Here is a 15438-nt window from a genome sequence, read left to right as displayed (position 1 = left end):
ATGACCTGAGCCTAAGTCGGACGCTTAAACTGACTGAGCCACCCAGGCGCCCCTAACTAACTAGAATTTAAGTAGATGCTTATAAAAATAAATAAATTGTCTGCCTCTGTTGCCCTAATATATGTCAAAATAGTTTTCTGTTCAGTGAATTAAATATCTTCAGGTGGTCAGCATGGCATGGACAGAAAGTGAGGGACCTCATTAATAGACGTCAAGGATAACTTACAGTTGAGATTTCTGTCCTAGTTGAAAAGATGAGACAGCAGAGATATTTTTGAAGACAGCTTCAGTTTGTCAGCCATTAGAGTTACACTGTTCCGTTCTCACTTGCTTGCCTCTTACATGTGACCATGCCACTACTGTGTTCTGTTTTAGGATTTTTGCTCATAGTCCTCTTGGTAGGAATTCCATTTATTTTTCTCCTGTGTTGGGTCTCCTGTTTCCTATATCTCCTGTTTTCCGCTTTCTTGAGTTTGCTCTCATAATTGGTGGCACACATCTTCCAAGGACAACTTGAGAAACGATTCATGGAGGTAGATTTTTTTGGTTGCTTGCATGTAGGAAAATTTCTTTCTCTTCATGTTCAGTTGATTTTTCAGTTGAGTATAGGTTTCTAGGTTAGAAATATTTTTCCTTCCATATTTTATATTTAAATAGAACTTTGCTGGCTTCAAGTGTTTAATCAGTATTTTACCAAATTTAGAATAGAATTCTAGTTTTATGCCTTAATTTTGTTTTGTAGGTGTCACCGTTCGAGTGCCTCAAGCAACTACATATGTTGTAAACAATGGACTCACCCTGGGATCAACAGGACCTCAGCTTACAGTGCATCACCGACCACCGCAAGTGCATACTGTAAGTGTCGATGCTTCCATTTTCCAAGGTTTTTTCTGTAGACTTCTCAGATATTGTAGTTAGCATTTGTTCTTCAGGCAACGGAAGTTTATTTAAGAAAATAGATCTTACCATTATGAACAAATTTTCTTAACAGATGTTGGTCATCAAAGATCATTGAGTTGGCTTGTGGCGATGTGCAGTGTGCGAGTCCACAACTGGGGCGTGTGAAGTGACACAAAGCATTTTAAACCCATGGTTAAATTAAAAAGAGTAGTTTTGAGTATTTAAAGAGTGTTTTAAAAAGTATTTTTTCTGGGCGCCTTGGTGGCTCGGTCAGTTGAGCGTCCGACTTTGGCTCAGGTCCTGATCTCAGGGATGGTGAGTTTGGGCCCCGCATCGGGCTCTGTGCTGATAGCTCAGAGCCTGGAGCCTGTTTCAAATTCTGTGTCTCCCTCTCTCTCTGCCCGTCCCCCACTCATGCTTGCTCTCTCTCTCTCTCTCTCTCTCTCTCTCAAAACCAAATAATAAACATTAAAATTTTTTTTAAAAATATAAAGAGTATTTTTTCTAACTTTATTCTTTTCCTCAAAACCTTACATCAGTTCTAACTGGTATATTGCCATCACTTTATTGTTTTTTATTAATCTAGTGGCATTGAGAATTCATTTATTAAGAGATAACACAGATCAAAGATATCTCCTTAGATTTAGGCTCTAAAACAATGTCGCAATCTTCTGTAACACGATTAGAACAGTGTTTGGTACGGTGTAACATGTAAGTGGAAATGTGGGCTTTACGAGAAAGGAGGAGATTGAGGGTTCATATCACTTTTCACCCAAGTGTCCTTTTTTAAGTATGCATAACAGCAGCTAGCATTTCTTGAACACTTCCTCTGTGCCAGGCACCGTTAATATACTTGGTCCTCACTCAGCAATCCTTTAGGACTCTTGTACTCCTTTTTTATTTTTTATTATAGATATCACAGCTAATGCATAAAGAGATTGAATAACTAGCCCAAGGTCATAACTCATGAAAACGCATGCATTCCAGCGTTAGAGCCTGTCCTCTTTACAGCTGTTATTTTTATTCACTACAATGAAAAAAATTAATGTTAACGGAGCACTAACTGTATGCCAGGACTCTACCAAGTATTTTACATGTATTATTTTATTTAACTCTCAACAACCCTATGTGTATTATTATTCTTCTTTGATAGAAAAGGATACAGGGTCACAAAGATGTTAAGTGGTTATTCAGGGTCATTACCCACACTAATGTCAGAGCCATTTTAACTCTGTGCTCTGATCACAGCACCCACAGCGTGTTTTCGGTGTTTCAAATCTGGCCCTGTTAGGATATGTGGTAAATATACCATTACTGTTGTTTGCAGCTACAGATAACTTCTTTCATTCCATATTTCTTCAAAAAATATATAGTAAACATCTCTAATACCTTATAGTTTTGCAGTGCTCGCTTTGGCAGCACATATACCTTATTGTTTTGCAAATTTGATGACCCATCTAGAGCATTTTTTAAAAACAGGAGCCTGTGTGTATTGTCTTAGTAGAATAAACTTTATCTTACAGGAGGAACATTCTTTTATTTCAATTAATTTAAAAGATGTTTTTAAATAAGACTTTTCAAATATATATTAAAATAGTGTACTGTAACAATTCCCACTTACCCATCACTCATCTTAACACTTGTCAGTGTATGGTTAATCTTTTTCATCTGTATTCACCCATTTATTTCTGGTAACCCATGTATACACTGGATTATTTTGAAGCAAATCTCTATAATATCATTTCATTTGTAAAACTTGAATAAAAATCTCCATTGCAATGGCAAAAATAAAAAAAACAAAACAAAACTCAGTTGACTTAATATTAAGTTTTAGGATATGAACAGAGTCAGAGTCTTAGAATTTTAACAATTAGAAGGGATATAACAGCTATTAAAGCTATTGTCAGACTCGTTAAATTCTTCTGCTCCCTTCAGTTAGATTCATGGCTACAGCCATCTTCTCTTAGATCTTGCTGGCTATATGTTTATTTAATGTTATTTAATTATGTGAGTAAATTATTTGAGGAAAAAAGACCATTTGAGAAAATATAGCAACATGGCCAGGTTTCATATCTACTTCTCCAGCTTTCAGTATTTTATATTTATTTGATTTTTTCCCCTTCTGACTTTATATTTATTTTAGCTTTGTAACTGTGAATTGTATCTTTTTCCAGATGTGTATATGAATGTTTTCCATCAGGCATATGAATTTAAGCAGATTTGTATTCCTTGAAATTATCCTTTTTGGGTTCTTACTGTATGCACATTACTGCTACTAAGCTTTGCCAAGAGATGGAGATTAATTAAAAAGATATCATCAGACCGTCACAGAATTCACTAGTGTATGTAAATTATCCGTTTTATGAAATGCTTATTAAAACACAGTTCATATGAAGTAAATTTCAGTTAAGGAAATCTTTGTTTCATGACTTTTCAGTCTAAAGTCAATGAGCAATGATATGTTCCACTTTAGAAGAAAAAGATCACTTGTATCTCTGTTTCCTGGATTACACTTGAATCTTCTTTGAAAAAAATTATGATCATAGTAATCTTTATTGAAATCTAGGTAGAGTAATAACAATGTCCAGTGTTAGACAAATCAGTTTGAATTGGTCCACTTAGTATTCACGCTTTTTCACATGGCCTTAACCTGCCTTTTCAAATTTATCTTTTTTTACTCATATACCCTATTTCTAAGTAAAAGTTAATGTTTGTTTTTGCCCCTAAATCCATTTACTTTCCTATCCCTTATTCATGCTTTACCTTTTGGCAGAAAGGAACATGACTCTTTTTACATTTCCAAATCTTAGCTTTCATAGTCCAATTTAAATGTCACCATTTTTGTGCACACTGACCAAGAACATGATATACATTCAGCATTAAATGTGCTATCTGTGATATGCTACTGTCTTTGTGTAGAAAAATGGCCTAAAAATAAATCTGAATACTCAGATTATTTACTGTAGACTGTATCATAACACATGGTATTTTAAAATGTTATATTATTCTAAAATGAGAATCTGTAACATAGATAAACATGAATTATTTTGTTAGAGATAGATGATTATTTTAGCTTCTATCAAAATGATGTTCCATTAGCAAAGGCTTTTATTTCCTGAGGAAAGCTCAGTTTTTTTAGACGTAGAAAGTATACAGGAGTAACCTCAGCACCATTGTTGATGGCATGATTGGTTACAGATCACCAAATAGGACTAGCCAAATGTGGTATAGTATTTGGTATTTCTTGGTATTCTTGATATAAAATGATATCTCTCTAAACGATCTCTAAGACGTTTTCATTGTAGCGTTCGGAAACAGTCCTTTCTGTGATCGTTATCAAATCAACACGACTCTTCTTTCATTAGGAGCCCCCCCGCCCTGTGCACCCAGCACCCTTGCCAGAAGCCCCACAGCCACAGCGTCTGCCCCCAGAAGCCGCCAGCACGTCTCTGCCTCAGAAGCCACACTTGAAGTTAGCACGCGTTCAGAGTCAAAATGGCATTGTGCTATCATGGAGTGTCCTGGAGGTAGATCGAAGCTGCGCCACTGTGGACAGCTATCATCTCTATGCTTACCATGAGGAGCCCAGTGCCACTGTGCCCTCACAGTGGAAAAAGATTGGAGAAGTAAAAGCACTTCCCTTGCCCATGGCATGCACTCTCACCCAGTTTGTATCTGGCAGCAAATACTACTTTGCAGTACGAGCCAAGGATATTTATGGACGTTTTGGACCTTTCTGTGACCCTCAGTCAACAGATGTGATCTCTTCTTCCCAGAGCAGTTAAACCTTGGAGCCTCTATCTCTTCCTCTTTCCAAGTTCCACTTTTTGGTCTTGTTTTAATCTTGTGCATGATATCCATTGTAAAATCCACGTTGTGCAAGATTTCTTGGACAGCTGTGTATATACACTACATTTGTTTATAATCAGAAGTAAAATAAACAGCCCATAAAGCAAGAATCTTCCTGGACAATTGAAGCTTAAAGGTTTTGAAATGTAAATGTGCACCTTGCTTTAGTTTTAAGGCTGGGGAATATGTGTGGGTGTTTATGTGTGTTTTTCCCTATTTATATGTTTACTGCGGTGGAATCTCCCATTTCCATTCTCAGTTTTACCTCTCTTCAAGTATAAAGTAAATAGATCAAGGGATCAGAAGTATGGTATGTAACTGGCATGGTTATACTTCTATGGGATCTGTAGGTTCATGGTTAAATGATTTAAACTGAAGCTAAACAAAACCCAAAGAAAGAAAGAAAAGGCAAAATGGTTAAATAGTTTAAAATACGTTAATTTGAACACGGGAAAGGATCTGTTTGTCTTCTTTCTTTTCTTCGTTGTTAATTAGGTGAAAAAGATCTGCAGTGGCCCCTCTCTTTCCTAATCTGGCTCTTACATTTATTTTGTGCCTTAGGATAACTACAAAAATAAACATGACCATTTGTCCATTGTTGATCCTCTCTTTCAGGCTTTCACCCTTCGATTCTCCTTCATCTCCCCTAAATACAGCACACTCCCCTCAAGTCAGTTTTAAACCAAGGCTTTTAGGTATATTCTTATCAGTGGCATCACTACATCTAACTCCCCAAATTTGACTTGCTCTTTTCTTCTAAGAATGTAAGTGCTTTTATCTTTGGTCATTCTTTAAATTAACTGTGTAAAATGGACCAAGAAAGACTGTATTATGTAAGAAAATTGTTCTTCTAACATATTTTAGAATTTATGTTGCATATTGTTAGAGATTATGAAAGCAGTGTTAGTTCTCTATCACTCAAAGCACAGAATTCTTTCAAAGCTAGTAAAGGGTAAAATTCACAAAGTACAGTGAACTAAAACATCAAAGGGAAAGCTTTATTTCCTTATTGTTGTCATATCATTCTTTCTGTTTTAACCTTTTAACTTTGTTTTGATGGTGCCAGGTTTTTTCTGATTTACCTTCCGTCAGCTTTGGATAGGATTTGGGGTTATTTTATTTAAGAATTAGGTATTACTTTCTGTGTGTCTCTGTTCCTGTTCAAAGTTAATCAGATTCCTTTTAGGTCCTGGACTTTCAATATGAGTGCCAGCTCTACTGGTATCAGGTAGATGTTTGGGGGTAGATAGTTTAGGGCAGGAGAAAAGGGGTCAGTGTGGGGATGAGAGAGAATGATTGGGAATAGTTTGAAAGGAATTCATGGAGCTTGTGAACTAGTTTTTCAAGTCATCTTCCCTTACCTTATTTAAATTCCTACCGTCTCAAAATAAATTCGTCTTTAGTCTTTCCTGGAATTATAGGAGGGAGCTATTCCTTCTGTTAATGCTGCTTTGTTTGCAACTCTGGTGGCTTGTAATGGGAAGAATTCTAGTTGTAAAACTCTGATTAGAGACTTTCACCGGTCAGTATACTGTCACACTAGGTGTGAAGTTTGATGCTGAAGAAAGCCTACAGATTGCCAAAATGTAAATGTTCCAAAACCTTCCTTTCACTTTCAGAAAAGGAGACCACAGTGAGAATTAACGTTTTCATCAATCAGATTTGCCAACCATGTAGATGTTACTCATTCTAGGACTGATGATGGTAAAGAAGCTGCCAATGTCATGCCAATGAAAATTCTGAGAGAGAATTTGATGATCTTCTAGATGTGTATGAACACCTGTCTATATCTTCGTGTATATATGTTTTTACCTGCAATGGTTGCATTGTTGACTATGTGATCAAGATCATTCCTATCTGCAGAATGGAAGGCCCATGTTCAGAATTGTTCTTTATTGGCCGGTTTTATGGTCATGTGATGACAATTTGCCCTAGCCTAGAAAAGCTTCTCTTGGTGAATGTTTTTATTTATAGTCACTAATTTTTTTTAAGGCTTTCATAGCATTATGTAATCAGGTGAAGAAAGCCCAGTAGAATGAAAATATTTTAGCCTATATTGTGTGTTTTCTGTCAAAGAAAAGAATAATAAATTACCAAATAGTAATGCTACAAATACATTTACTGCAGCAAAATAAAACTTTGTAGTCCAGAAGGTGGAAGGAAGGTACAAAGAGAGACTGTAATTATTTGAAGAAAGCATATATTGTGAGATGCTTTCCTCAAATTCACATGCCATGGGATTTATAGGCAACATCTATATTGAATTTACTTTAAAATGCTAGGCTTGGCACTATCGGCTTTTATTTGGGGCAAGTTTTAATGTTGATGAGCTTTCTGTTTGGTTCATTTCTTTTGGGAGAGAGAATGGAGGGCTCAACTAGAAACAGCTACTGATTACAGACTATACTGTAGCAATTCACACTCCATGGTACCTTTTTTATTTCATGGTACCTTTTCACAAAGTATTACAAGTAAGTTTGATTGTCCCATTTTGGGAATGCAGGTTTGCTACATTTTTAGCTGGACAGTGCTTGTCTAAGTATTGCCTTATTGGAAATCCTGAAAACTTCTGATATATTGACCTGAAATGTAGGGTGTTATATGGCATTTAAAAGGTAACAGTGACGTTTGTTACTTTCTGTTTTGTGCTTTGTCAGAGTAATTTTCAGCCTGTTTTAAGTGTAAGCCTCTCTTAAAAATTATGTTCTTGCCAGTAGATTATAAATTACAAAGACAACATCTGTTGTTAACTGTTAACTTTATGAGGTAACTATATCCCGGTTTCTTTGGACTCACTTTAAAATAGGCAGAATACTGTTTAACACGGTAGACGTTTATGAGAGAAGTCAGGACATAACAGCTTTCCTCCTTGAAAAGTGAGTATTTATTGGGATGCCATTTGCCTCACAGAGAGTGTTCCCTGCTCGCCTACCCCCATTGCTGGATAATAAATGAAAGATTTAAATGAAAAACGTGACCTAAAGCAAGGAGCGTATAATCATTGGTACCTCTGTCTGCAAATTCCCTAGGCAGGCTGCCCTATACAGTTCCCTTACTGTATTGGAAAAGTGTTAACTTAGTTTTTGTCATTTGCTCTTTTGCTTACATCTTCCAAATTATCATTTATGCAGCAAGGTGAATGTTAATATTGCATGATAGGTATTTATCTTGTTCCACAAATTTTCCAGTACTGTTCAAGATTAACAAAATAATGCGTGTGGTATCTTCTTCTCTTACTTTGATATACTGTGATTTTAGCACAGTAGAGTACTGAAAAGACCTTCCGAGTGTCTTCTCCAGCTTTCCTTCTTGGGCTCTTTCAGTATCTCATGATTTACTTGTTATTTTAATTTAATCATTAACCAGTCATTGGACTGTTTTATTCTAATTTCCAGGAAAAAAACCATGCTTAAAATTTGTATTGTTGGAAATAACTGTATCTAAAACCAATGTATGATTCTGCCTTCCTTACAATTTACTGGGTGAGTGATGCCTCTCTCCTACTCCTTAAAATTTTTGGACAAACAAAAAGAACAGTCTCGAGGTGTTTCATTAGTGTGACAGACTTGGATCTAATGCCTACAACGTATTCCCCTTGAGCCAGCCGGTGGGGAGGAAAGGATGATGAAACACATGTATTATCTTCCCTTCTTCAAATAGTTTTATCATGCTACATAATTTTTTTTTAATTTGTAGAGTCAGCTAAGTACCCATCATTTTATGTTTAAATGCTGAGGAGGGGGGGTTGTTTTTGTGTTTTTTTTTTTTAGTTTTTGTACATAAGGTAACTGGGCAATCAAACACCTTTTGGGGATCCTGGCTTTTATTATTTTCTCAGTCATTTCAAAATTAAATATAAAAATAAATCTTTTGTAGGAAACTTGCATCCTGATTTTTCTTTACTGCAGTTGAAGTGTAAATAGTAAGACAATGTAAGACCTTCCTAATGTCTGATATAAACTGGGCTATGGCAAGTTGCCCTATTTTTATTAGGTTTGAAGGTTTTTGTGGGGTTTTTTTTTCTTTTTTAAATGTACAGTAGAGTGGTGTCTGTATAAGTGTTAACTGTAGTGGGATTTTGTCCAGCAAGCCTGACATTTATACTTTGAAATAAACTACTGGGTTTTTAACATTCTGAGTATTCTGATTCATTCTAATTATTCTCAGCCCTTGTGTTGCTTTCGGAAGTCTCTCACCTTGTTAAGAATCACCCGTTATACTGTGTAATATTGTTTATTTAACCTACTTGGCAATATTTCAGCACTCAAGCCACATACAGTTCTCTAGCTTTGAAAGGAAAACCATTCTGGAAGGAGTTTTGCTCCCAGATTAGATACGCCGCTTTTAACTAATGGGAGACAACGTTAAGGTCTTATTGTGTGCCTAGCCTGCGCCATGGAGGCTCAGCTGGTGCTTATTAATGATCAGAAAAATCAAAAAATCATTAACTGCATTTCTACTAGAGGTTCCTTTGAAAATGCAGTTCCACCCATCCCCTAGGGCTCTGTCATTAAGTACATCCAGCCAGGGGAAGGAGAAGGGGCGTGGCACGGTGTAGGCCTCGAGGGGCCAGGCCTGGAGGTGGCTCTACTTTGAGATTCCCTTGGCAAGAGTCCCGGCGCATGGCTCAGCAATCTAGGGGACCCGGGAGATGCGGTCCATGTGGCTAGGCGTAAAAGGAGAGTGCCACACCACCTGGTGTACAAGCTTGCATGCTGAAGCCAGTTTTTGCTATCTTCTAGATTTCTTCTCTGCTGTGCCACCCTATAGTGAACGTTTGTTGTCAGAAACTGTCAAAATCAATAGTAGAAAACGAAAATGACACACTGAATTTAATATATTTTATTAAGATTAATTCTGAATGGAAAAAACATAGCTAAAATAGTGCCTTTGGAATTTTTTATGCAACCTTCTGTTCCCTCAGGTCCCTCCTTCATTTTATGTCCTGTTTCAAAATTGGTTTCATGATAACAAAATCAAAGTTGTAGGTCTCTGGCATGCCCTGGTGGAGAGTTTTGTTGAAACGGTTCCAGTGAAAAACAGGGAGGCCATCTTGTACTGTGGGACCACTAATGGCATGGGCTGTGTACTGTGACGCAAGGAAGATATCTGCCACCTGGAAAGGGAAAAGAGAAGGACATTTTAGACAAAACCATTTGGAAAAAAACTTCACTAAATCCCTGTTGTTTCTTATGGGTTTTTTTTTTTTGTCCTTTTTTCCAAAGTCATAATATTAGCACCCCTTTAAAACAAAATCTTGCAGGCTCCCATAATATGCTCTTCCATAACCATTTGGCATTCTGATGTGAATTGGGTACAAGTGCGTTAAGGTAACGTAGCCCAAAGTGGGAGGTCTGGAGTCAAAAGTGCTCCTATTCAGAATTCAAGCCCCAAAACTTATTTTAACATAACTTGACCACTATATGGCTCTGTTTTCTTATTTGTAAAAGGGTAATGCCCCTATTTCTTGGAGGAGTTGTTGGGAGGAGTAATGAGAACAAGTACTTGGAGCAGTTTATATAAAGCAGAATATATGCTTCAATACAAGTTGTTATTAGGTCAGTAGCAAGAGTTTTAAAGTAGAAGGAACTCTTATCAAAATATGAGGTCTGTGGTTCTCCAAAGCACCTAAACATTGGATAGCACCAGGTCGTCACCTTAGAGGAAAAGGAAAAACAGGTCTCCTCACTTCTGGTTTTCCACATATCCAAAACGGCTCAGGAAAAAATGCTAAGAAATGAAGTATATCCTTCAGCAGAAACTCTTCTGATGAAAAGTTGGCAGACTTCTCTCCAGAAGAAAGTAACATTTGGCAGATGGAGGTGTGTGGCCTGGGTTCACTCAGGCAAGGCGGCAGGGGTGATTCTCTTTGTGTATTTAGGAATGGCTAGAACACTGCTTGCACGCTTTACTGAATGTTTGCAAATACCATTTAAAAGAAAGAAACATTCACCGGGGTTTCATGTGTGCCAGGCTCTTTACATCCACTAATTTTTTTTTTTTTTTACTTTACGCATCATTAAGGCTAGAGCTTTACTATCATCCTGTAGCTAAAAAGTAAGAATGAGACAACTCCACAGCATCTTCTGTTTAGGCATTAGGCTGCTAGAAGAAATTATGTGTAGGAGGCATTGGCATTCTGAACAGTTAACTCCGCTTCTAACAGATTTATTTCTTCCAGAAGTTAGGGCCGGAAGAGCAAACAAAAGAACGTATGCCCAGGAGTGCAAAAGGATGTGGTGAAATGATTCTCTCCACCAACTAAATGGCTAACTCATACCCTCGGACACCCCAAATCCAGTAGTGGGCCCTCTAAGGAAAAAAAGACCCTGATGTGTAGTGTTTGCTGATCTCCATGGTGTAAGTACTCCCCCGTGGCTGACTTCAAGCTATCCACATGATGTCAACTGATTTTGACAATTGGTTCTTACAAGCCCATAGGAGCTGGCTTCCACCCACCACTGCAAATAAGTAATAGCTATTTCTACCTATATTCGAGACATATTACAGCACCTAATAATTATAAGATGGTGAAAATCCTTTAGTGCTTTAGACATCTGGTCCAATACTTGTTCCTTCAGTTAAATTCAATTCCTGTTTAATATGAAGTCACACTGCTCCTAATACTAGGTTCTTTGGGCTTTGGACTAGTCTGGTAAAACTTTAGACATTCAACAATTATCACCATCACTACCATCATCCTGATGGTGTACATTTAACCCACTAAGGGGCGCCTGGGTGGCTCAGCCTGTTAAGCATCTGACTTCAACTCAGGTCATGATCTCATAGTTCGTGAGTTCAAGCCCCATGTCAAGGCTCTGTGCTGACAGCTCAGAGCCTGGAGGCTGCTTCAGATTCTGTGTCTCCTGCTCTCTCTGCCCCTCTCCCAACTGTGCTCTCTCTCAGAAATAAACATTTAAAAAAATGTTTTTTAATTAAAAAAATAAATAACTCATAAGTAATCTAAACATCTAATAGATACTAAATGTTTCCTCTTCACAACAACCCTATGAGGCAAGTATTATTATTATGTCCATGTTCCAGATAAGGAAACAAGCATTCCAAGATTGTAGGATTATTTACTATTACGAGGCAGACCAGGGCCTCGAAGTTAGGCAATGGGACCTGCTATCAGAATCTCTGAAAAAGCTGACTCCTGAACTGACATTATGGTCAGAGACGATACTGTGCTTTATGCCCCAGAAATCTCTGCAGCTTTGCCTGCGAATAGGTTTAGGTGCTGGTAAAAATTAAATTTAAAAGCCAATAAGCATGTTACCTTCGTGTCATAGCAACCTCCAGGACTTGGGTCAAGTGAGTTCAGGTCCTCACGGCAGCAGATGGTGTTGCAGGGATCGCCCTTACTGTAAGGGTCCTTCTTATAATCTAGAAAACAGTGATGGGGAGAGGGTGGTACTGGCTATTCAGAGACACACCTACCCGCAGTAAGCTCTGTGGACCTGCCGAAGCATATAGATGATCAGAGAGTATATTCCAGTGGCCTCTTTGACCCAGCCCGCTCTCAAGAAGCTTGCACAGTGAAGAGAGGATGGAAGAGAAGTATTAAAGGAGAAATGTGCATCAGTGTTTTTCTACAAAAATAAATTCGAAGTTGATACTGTTTGTCAAAATTAAAGTATTCATGAGTAATTTTTGTTTTATTAGCTGCTTTTTTCCTTGGAAGAAAACCTGTATTAGGGTTGAGGAGGAGCGGTAAAAAGAAAGTACGCTATGTGAGTTACTCTGTGTTTGACATGGTTTTGTTTTTTTTTTTTCCAGTTAAAAAAACATGTAGGATCTTCTTCCCTGTCATTTTATAAAACTGGACAAAACCCTATTGAGAATAAAATATGTATGTTCTTGACTGAATACTAAATACTTAACTTTTTATAATTCCTTCTAGTACAGAGAGATGGATTCTATATACGGGGAAACTTACATGGATTCTTACGCCTTGGGAAGGAAAGGAGTTTTGAAGAATGATTCTTGAGAAATGTGCTACGTACTGTTGTATCGCATGATATATTTCATGGATGCCATATCGGTCACTTTCCCTTGGTCACGCCGGAAGATTTTGGCTCGTGAAGCCATATCATAGGAGTACTCCAAACCCAGCTTCTGAACTAACATCGGATAGCCACTCCAGCTGTAGATTTTTTCGTGGAAAGGAATGTTGTAGGAAGGCCAGTATCCTGGTTTGGGACGGAAAAGAAGCGAGGGAGAGATTGACAGGGAGACAGACAGAAAAGAGAGACGGAACAAAATCGATGTTATTAATGACAGTTTCTTTTGAAAATTGGCACAGGTGTGTGATTACAAAATGACATTACACAGAAAAGTAAGCTTTGAATGTGAACACTGACCCTCACGCTGCATCCTTTTAAGTTGACAGAATCAGCATACCTCTAGATTATTCCGTTCGGGAAAGAAGAGCATCAGAATTCTTTGTTTTTCACCCTAAATTCTTAAAGCAATCTATTAACCGGAAAATAACCGTATTATCTCTAGAGGAAAATGAAGCATAACACAGAGTGGTCTGGGGAGTTGGTTCAGGTTGGTTGAACTTAGTTACTGAAATGCCAAAAGATGGCTTCACAGTGTGGCCTACCAAGCAAGGAACCGGCCAGGTGCTACTCACGGGGTAGTGGAAGAACACAGAACCTAGAAGAGAAAACCTGAAATCGAGGCTCTGGGCTGACTCACTAGGTCTTAGGCAATTAACCTCGCTTTATTTTCTTTTTTAACAAGGAGAGGGAAAGGAAGAATCCATAGTTTGAAGAGACCGGAGATGATCTTTAACGTTTCCGCGGGCTTTAACTTCCTTGTAAGCATTTGCTAAGGCTTCGCTTCAGTCAAAGCTTCATAACGGCCAAGGCCGCAGAGCCCACTAGTCACTAAGCATCAAACATGTGAGACAGCTCTGGTCCGATCAATATTTCAGGAACATCCCAGATTCCAATGGTCTGCGCTACTGTCTATTCAGGGGCTGATTTCTTTTCTTTTCTTTTTTTTTTTTTTTTTAATGTTTTATTTATTTCTAGGAGAGAGAGAGAGAGACAGCGTGAGCAGGGGAGGGTCAGAGAGAGAGGGAGACACAGACTCTGAAACAGGCTCCAGGCTCTGAGCTGGCAGTCAGCACAGAGCCCGACGCGGGGCTTGAACCCACGAACCGCGAGATCATGACCTAAGTGAAAATCGGACGCTTAACTGACTAAAGCCACCCAGGCGCCCCCAGGGGTTGATTTCTCACTCTCATATTGTCTTGGCGTTTGTTTGCCTTTCTCCTGTTTTACAGGATCCCCTGCTCAAGGGTGAGGTTACTGATTAAAAAAAATGACAAGACATTCAACGGTGCTGATTCTGGGACACAGACCAGCATCAGGAAGAACTGGGATAAAGACATTGAAGTGACAGGCTAAAATCATGTTTATAACTAGTATATCTAGGCTATATACAGACTTAGGAGTTAGACTGCGTGGATCTGAAGCTTGGTTCTGCCCATCTTTAGGTATGTGACCTTAGACAAATTATTCCAATTCTCTGTGCTTCAGTTTCTTCATCTGTAAAATGTGAACAGTGATGTATAAGCATTACCATCCCTCCTTATAAAGGAAGAAATAGAGCTTCAGAGATGACCAATACCTCCCTTCTGACCAAGGGCTTCTGTCAATATACCACAGCTGCTTCCAAATTCTAGGATGTCTAGGGGTCTGGGGGGCCCCAATGGTTAAGTGCCTGACTCTTGATTTTGGCTCAGGTCATGATCTCATGGTTCATGGGTTCGAGCCCCACATGAGGCTCTGTGCTGATTACAGAGCCTGCTTGGATTCTCTCTCTCTTTTCCCCTCCCCTGCTCGTTCTCTCTCTCTCTCTCTCTTTCTCCCCCTCCCTCCTTCTCTCAAAAATAAATAAACTTTTAAAAAAAGAAAGGAAAGGAAAAGAAAATTGTAGGAGGTTCATGGGACTTTTTGTCTTTTATCATAATGACTATATGATAATCAATTATTTGAGCAAATCACATGTTTCTTTCTGAACCTTTCTTTCCTTACAGTAAAATGGTAACAATGCTCTTAATCTGGAAGTATGTTAATGAAGATCAAACAAAAGAACATAAGTAAAAGGCCCAGAAGGGGCTGCCTAGTATATGGTAGACAATGAATTTAACTCTGTTCTTCCCACCTCTGGCCAAACAACTACAAACATTGGCATCAGCTTCTATTTTAGTCCCAGGTAGGTTTCTTCATGGGATCCAGGAACCACATTGCAAAGAACCCGCATCTGCGATTCTATAATGAGCAGCAGTCCAAGGAAGAAAAGGTCTTGAATGATCTGGCCCCGTTAACATGCCTCTCCTCCCTCTTGCGGCAGCCTAGTTTCATCAGGCTCTTCCCAGCTGGTTGGCCCAGGTTTCAGAGTCAGAGAGCTGACTTCTCAGTTATGAACTGCCATCCTAACCAAGTGACTGTCTAATGATTTGAATTCTCAGGTGAGTTTTCCTTCAGCAAAGGAGGTAGGCCTGCTACTTGGTGGTATCTGATCTGCTTGGCAAGTGAACTTTCCACCTCCATTAACCATGTTATGCAGATTACGAGCACGTAGCTCATGTGAGCCTTTCCTGCCGAGATGACTCACCCTGGATGTCGTTACAAAATCTCTGGGGATCTGGGAGCCTGAGGACCGGGCCCTGAG

General features: G+C 38.6%; 2 protein-coding genes across 5 annotated transcripts in view; one reads left to right on the top strand and one right to left on the bottom strand.

Annotated features, from left to right (window-relative positions):
- Window positions 1-8881, top strand: part of ATF7IP (activating transcription factor 7 interacting protein) — a 109631-nt gene extending 100750 nt beyond the window's left edge. For all 4 annotated transcript variants that reach the window (XM_077756441.1, XM_077756442.1, XM_077756440.1 and 1 more), the window contains 2 exons: window positions 743-855; window positions 4266-8881. In XM_077756441.1, the coding sequence (XP_077612567.1) occupies window positions 743-855; window positions 4266-4685 (533 nt within the window). In that variant the 3' untranslated portion in view covers window positions 4686-8881. The remainder of the gene's footprint in view (window positions 1-742; window positions 856-4265) is intronic.
- Window positions 8882-9576: 695 nt separating this feature from the next.
- The window catches only part of PLBD1 (phospholipase B domain containing 1), a 53921-nt gene continuing 48059 nt past the window's right edge, over window positions 9577-15438 (bottom strand). The window contains exons 9-11 of the mRNA XM_077756438.1: window positions 12756-12941; window positions 12029-12135; window positions 9577-9865 (exon numbers count right to left, since the gene is read on the bottom strand). Of these exons, the coding sequence (XP_077612564.1) occupies window positions 9683-9865; window positions 12029-12135; window positions 12756-12941 (476 nt within the window). The 3' untranslated portion in view covers window positions 9577-9682. The remainder of the gene's footprint in view (window positions 9866-12028; window positions 12136-12755; window positions 12942-15438) is intronic.

This window comes from Crocuta crocuta, unplaced genomic scaffold (assembly GCF_008692635.1).
Source record: "Crocuta crocuta isolate KB4526 unplaced genomic scaffold, BGI_CrCroc_1.0 scaffold262, whole genome shotgun sequence".
In the NCBI taxonomy this organism is placed as follows: Eukaryota; Metazoa; Chordata; class Mammalia; order Carnivora; family Hyaenidae; genus Crocuta; species Crocuta crocuta.
The sequence above is the reverse complement of the archived record's forward strand: the minus strand, read 5'-3'. Positions and strand labels throughout refer to the sequence as shown.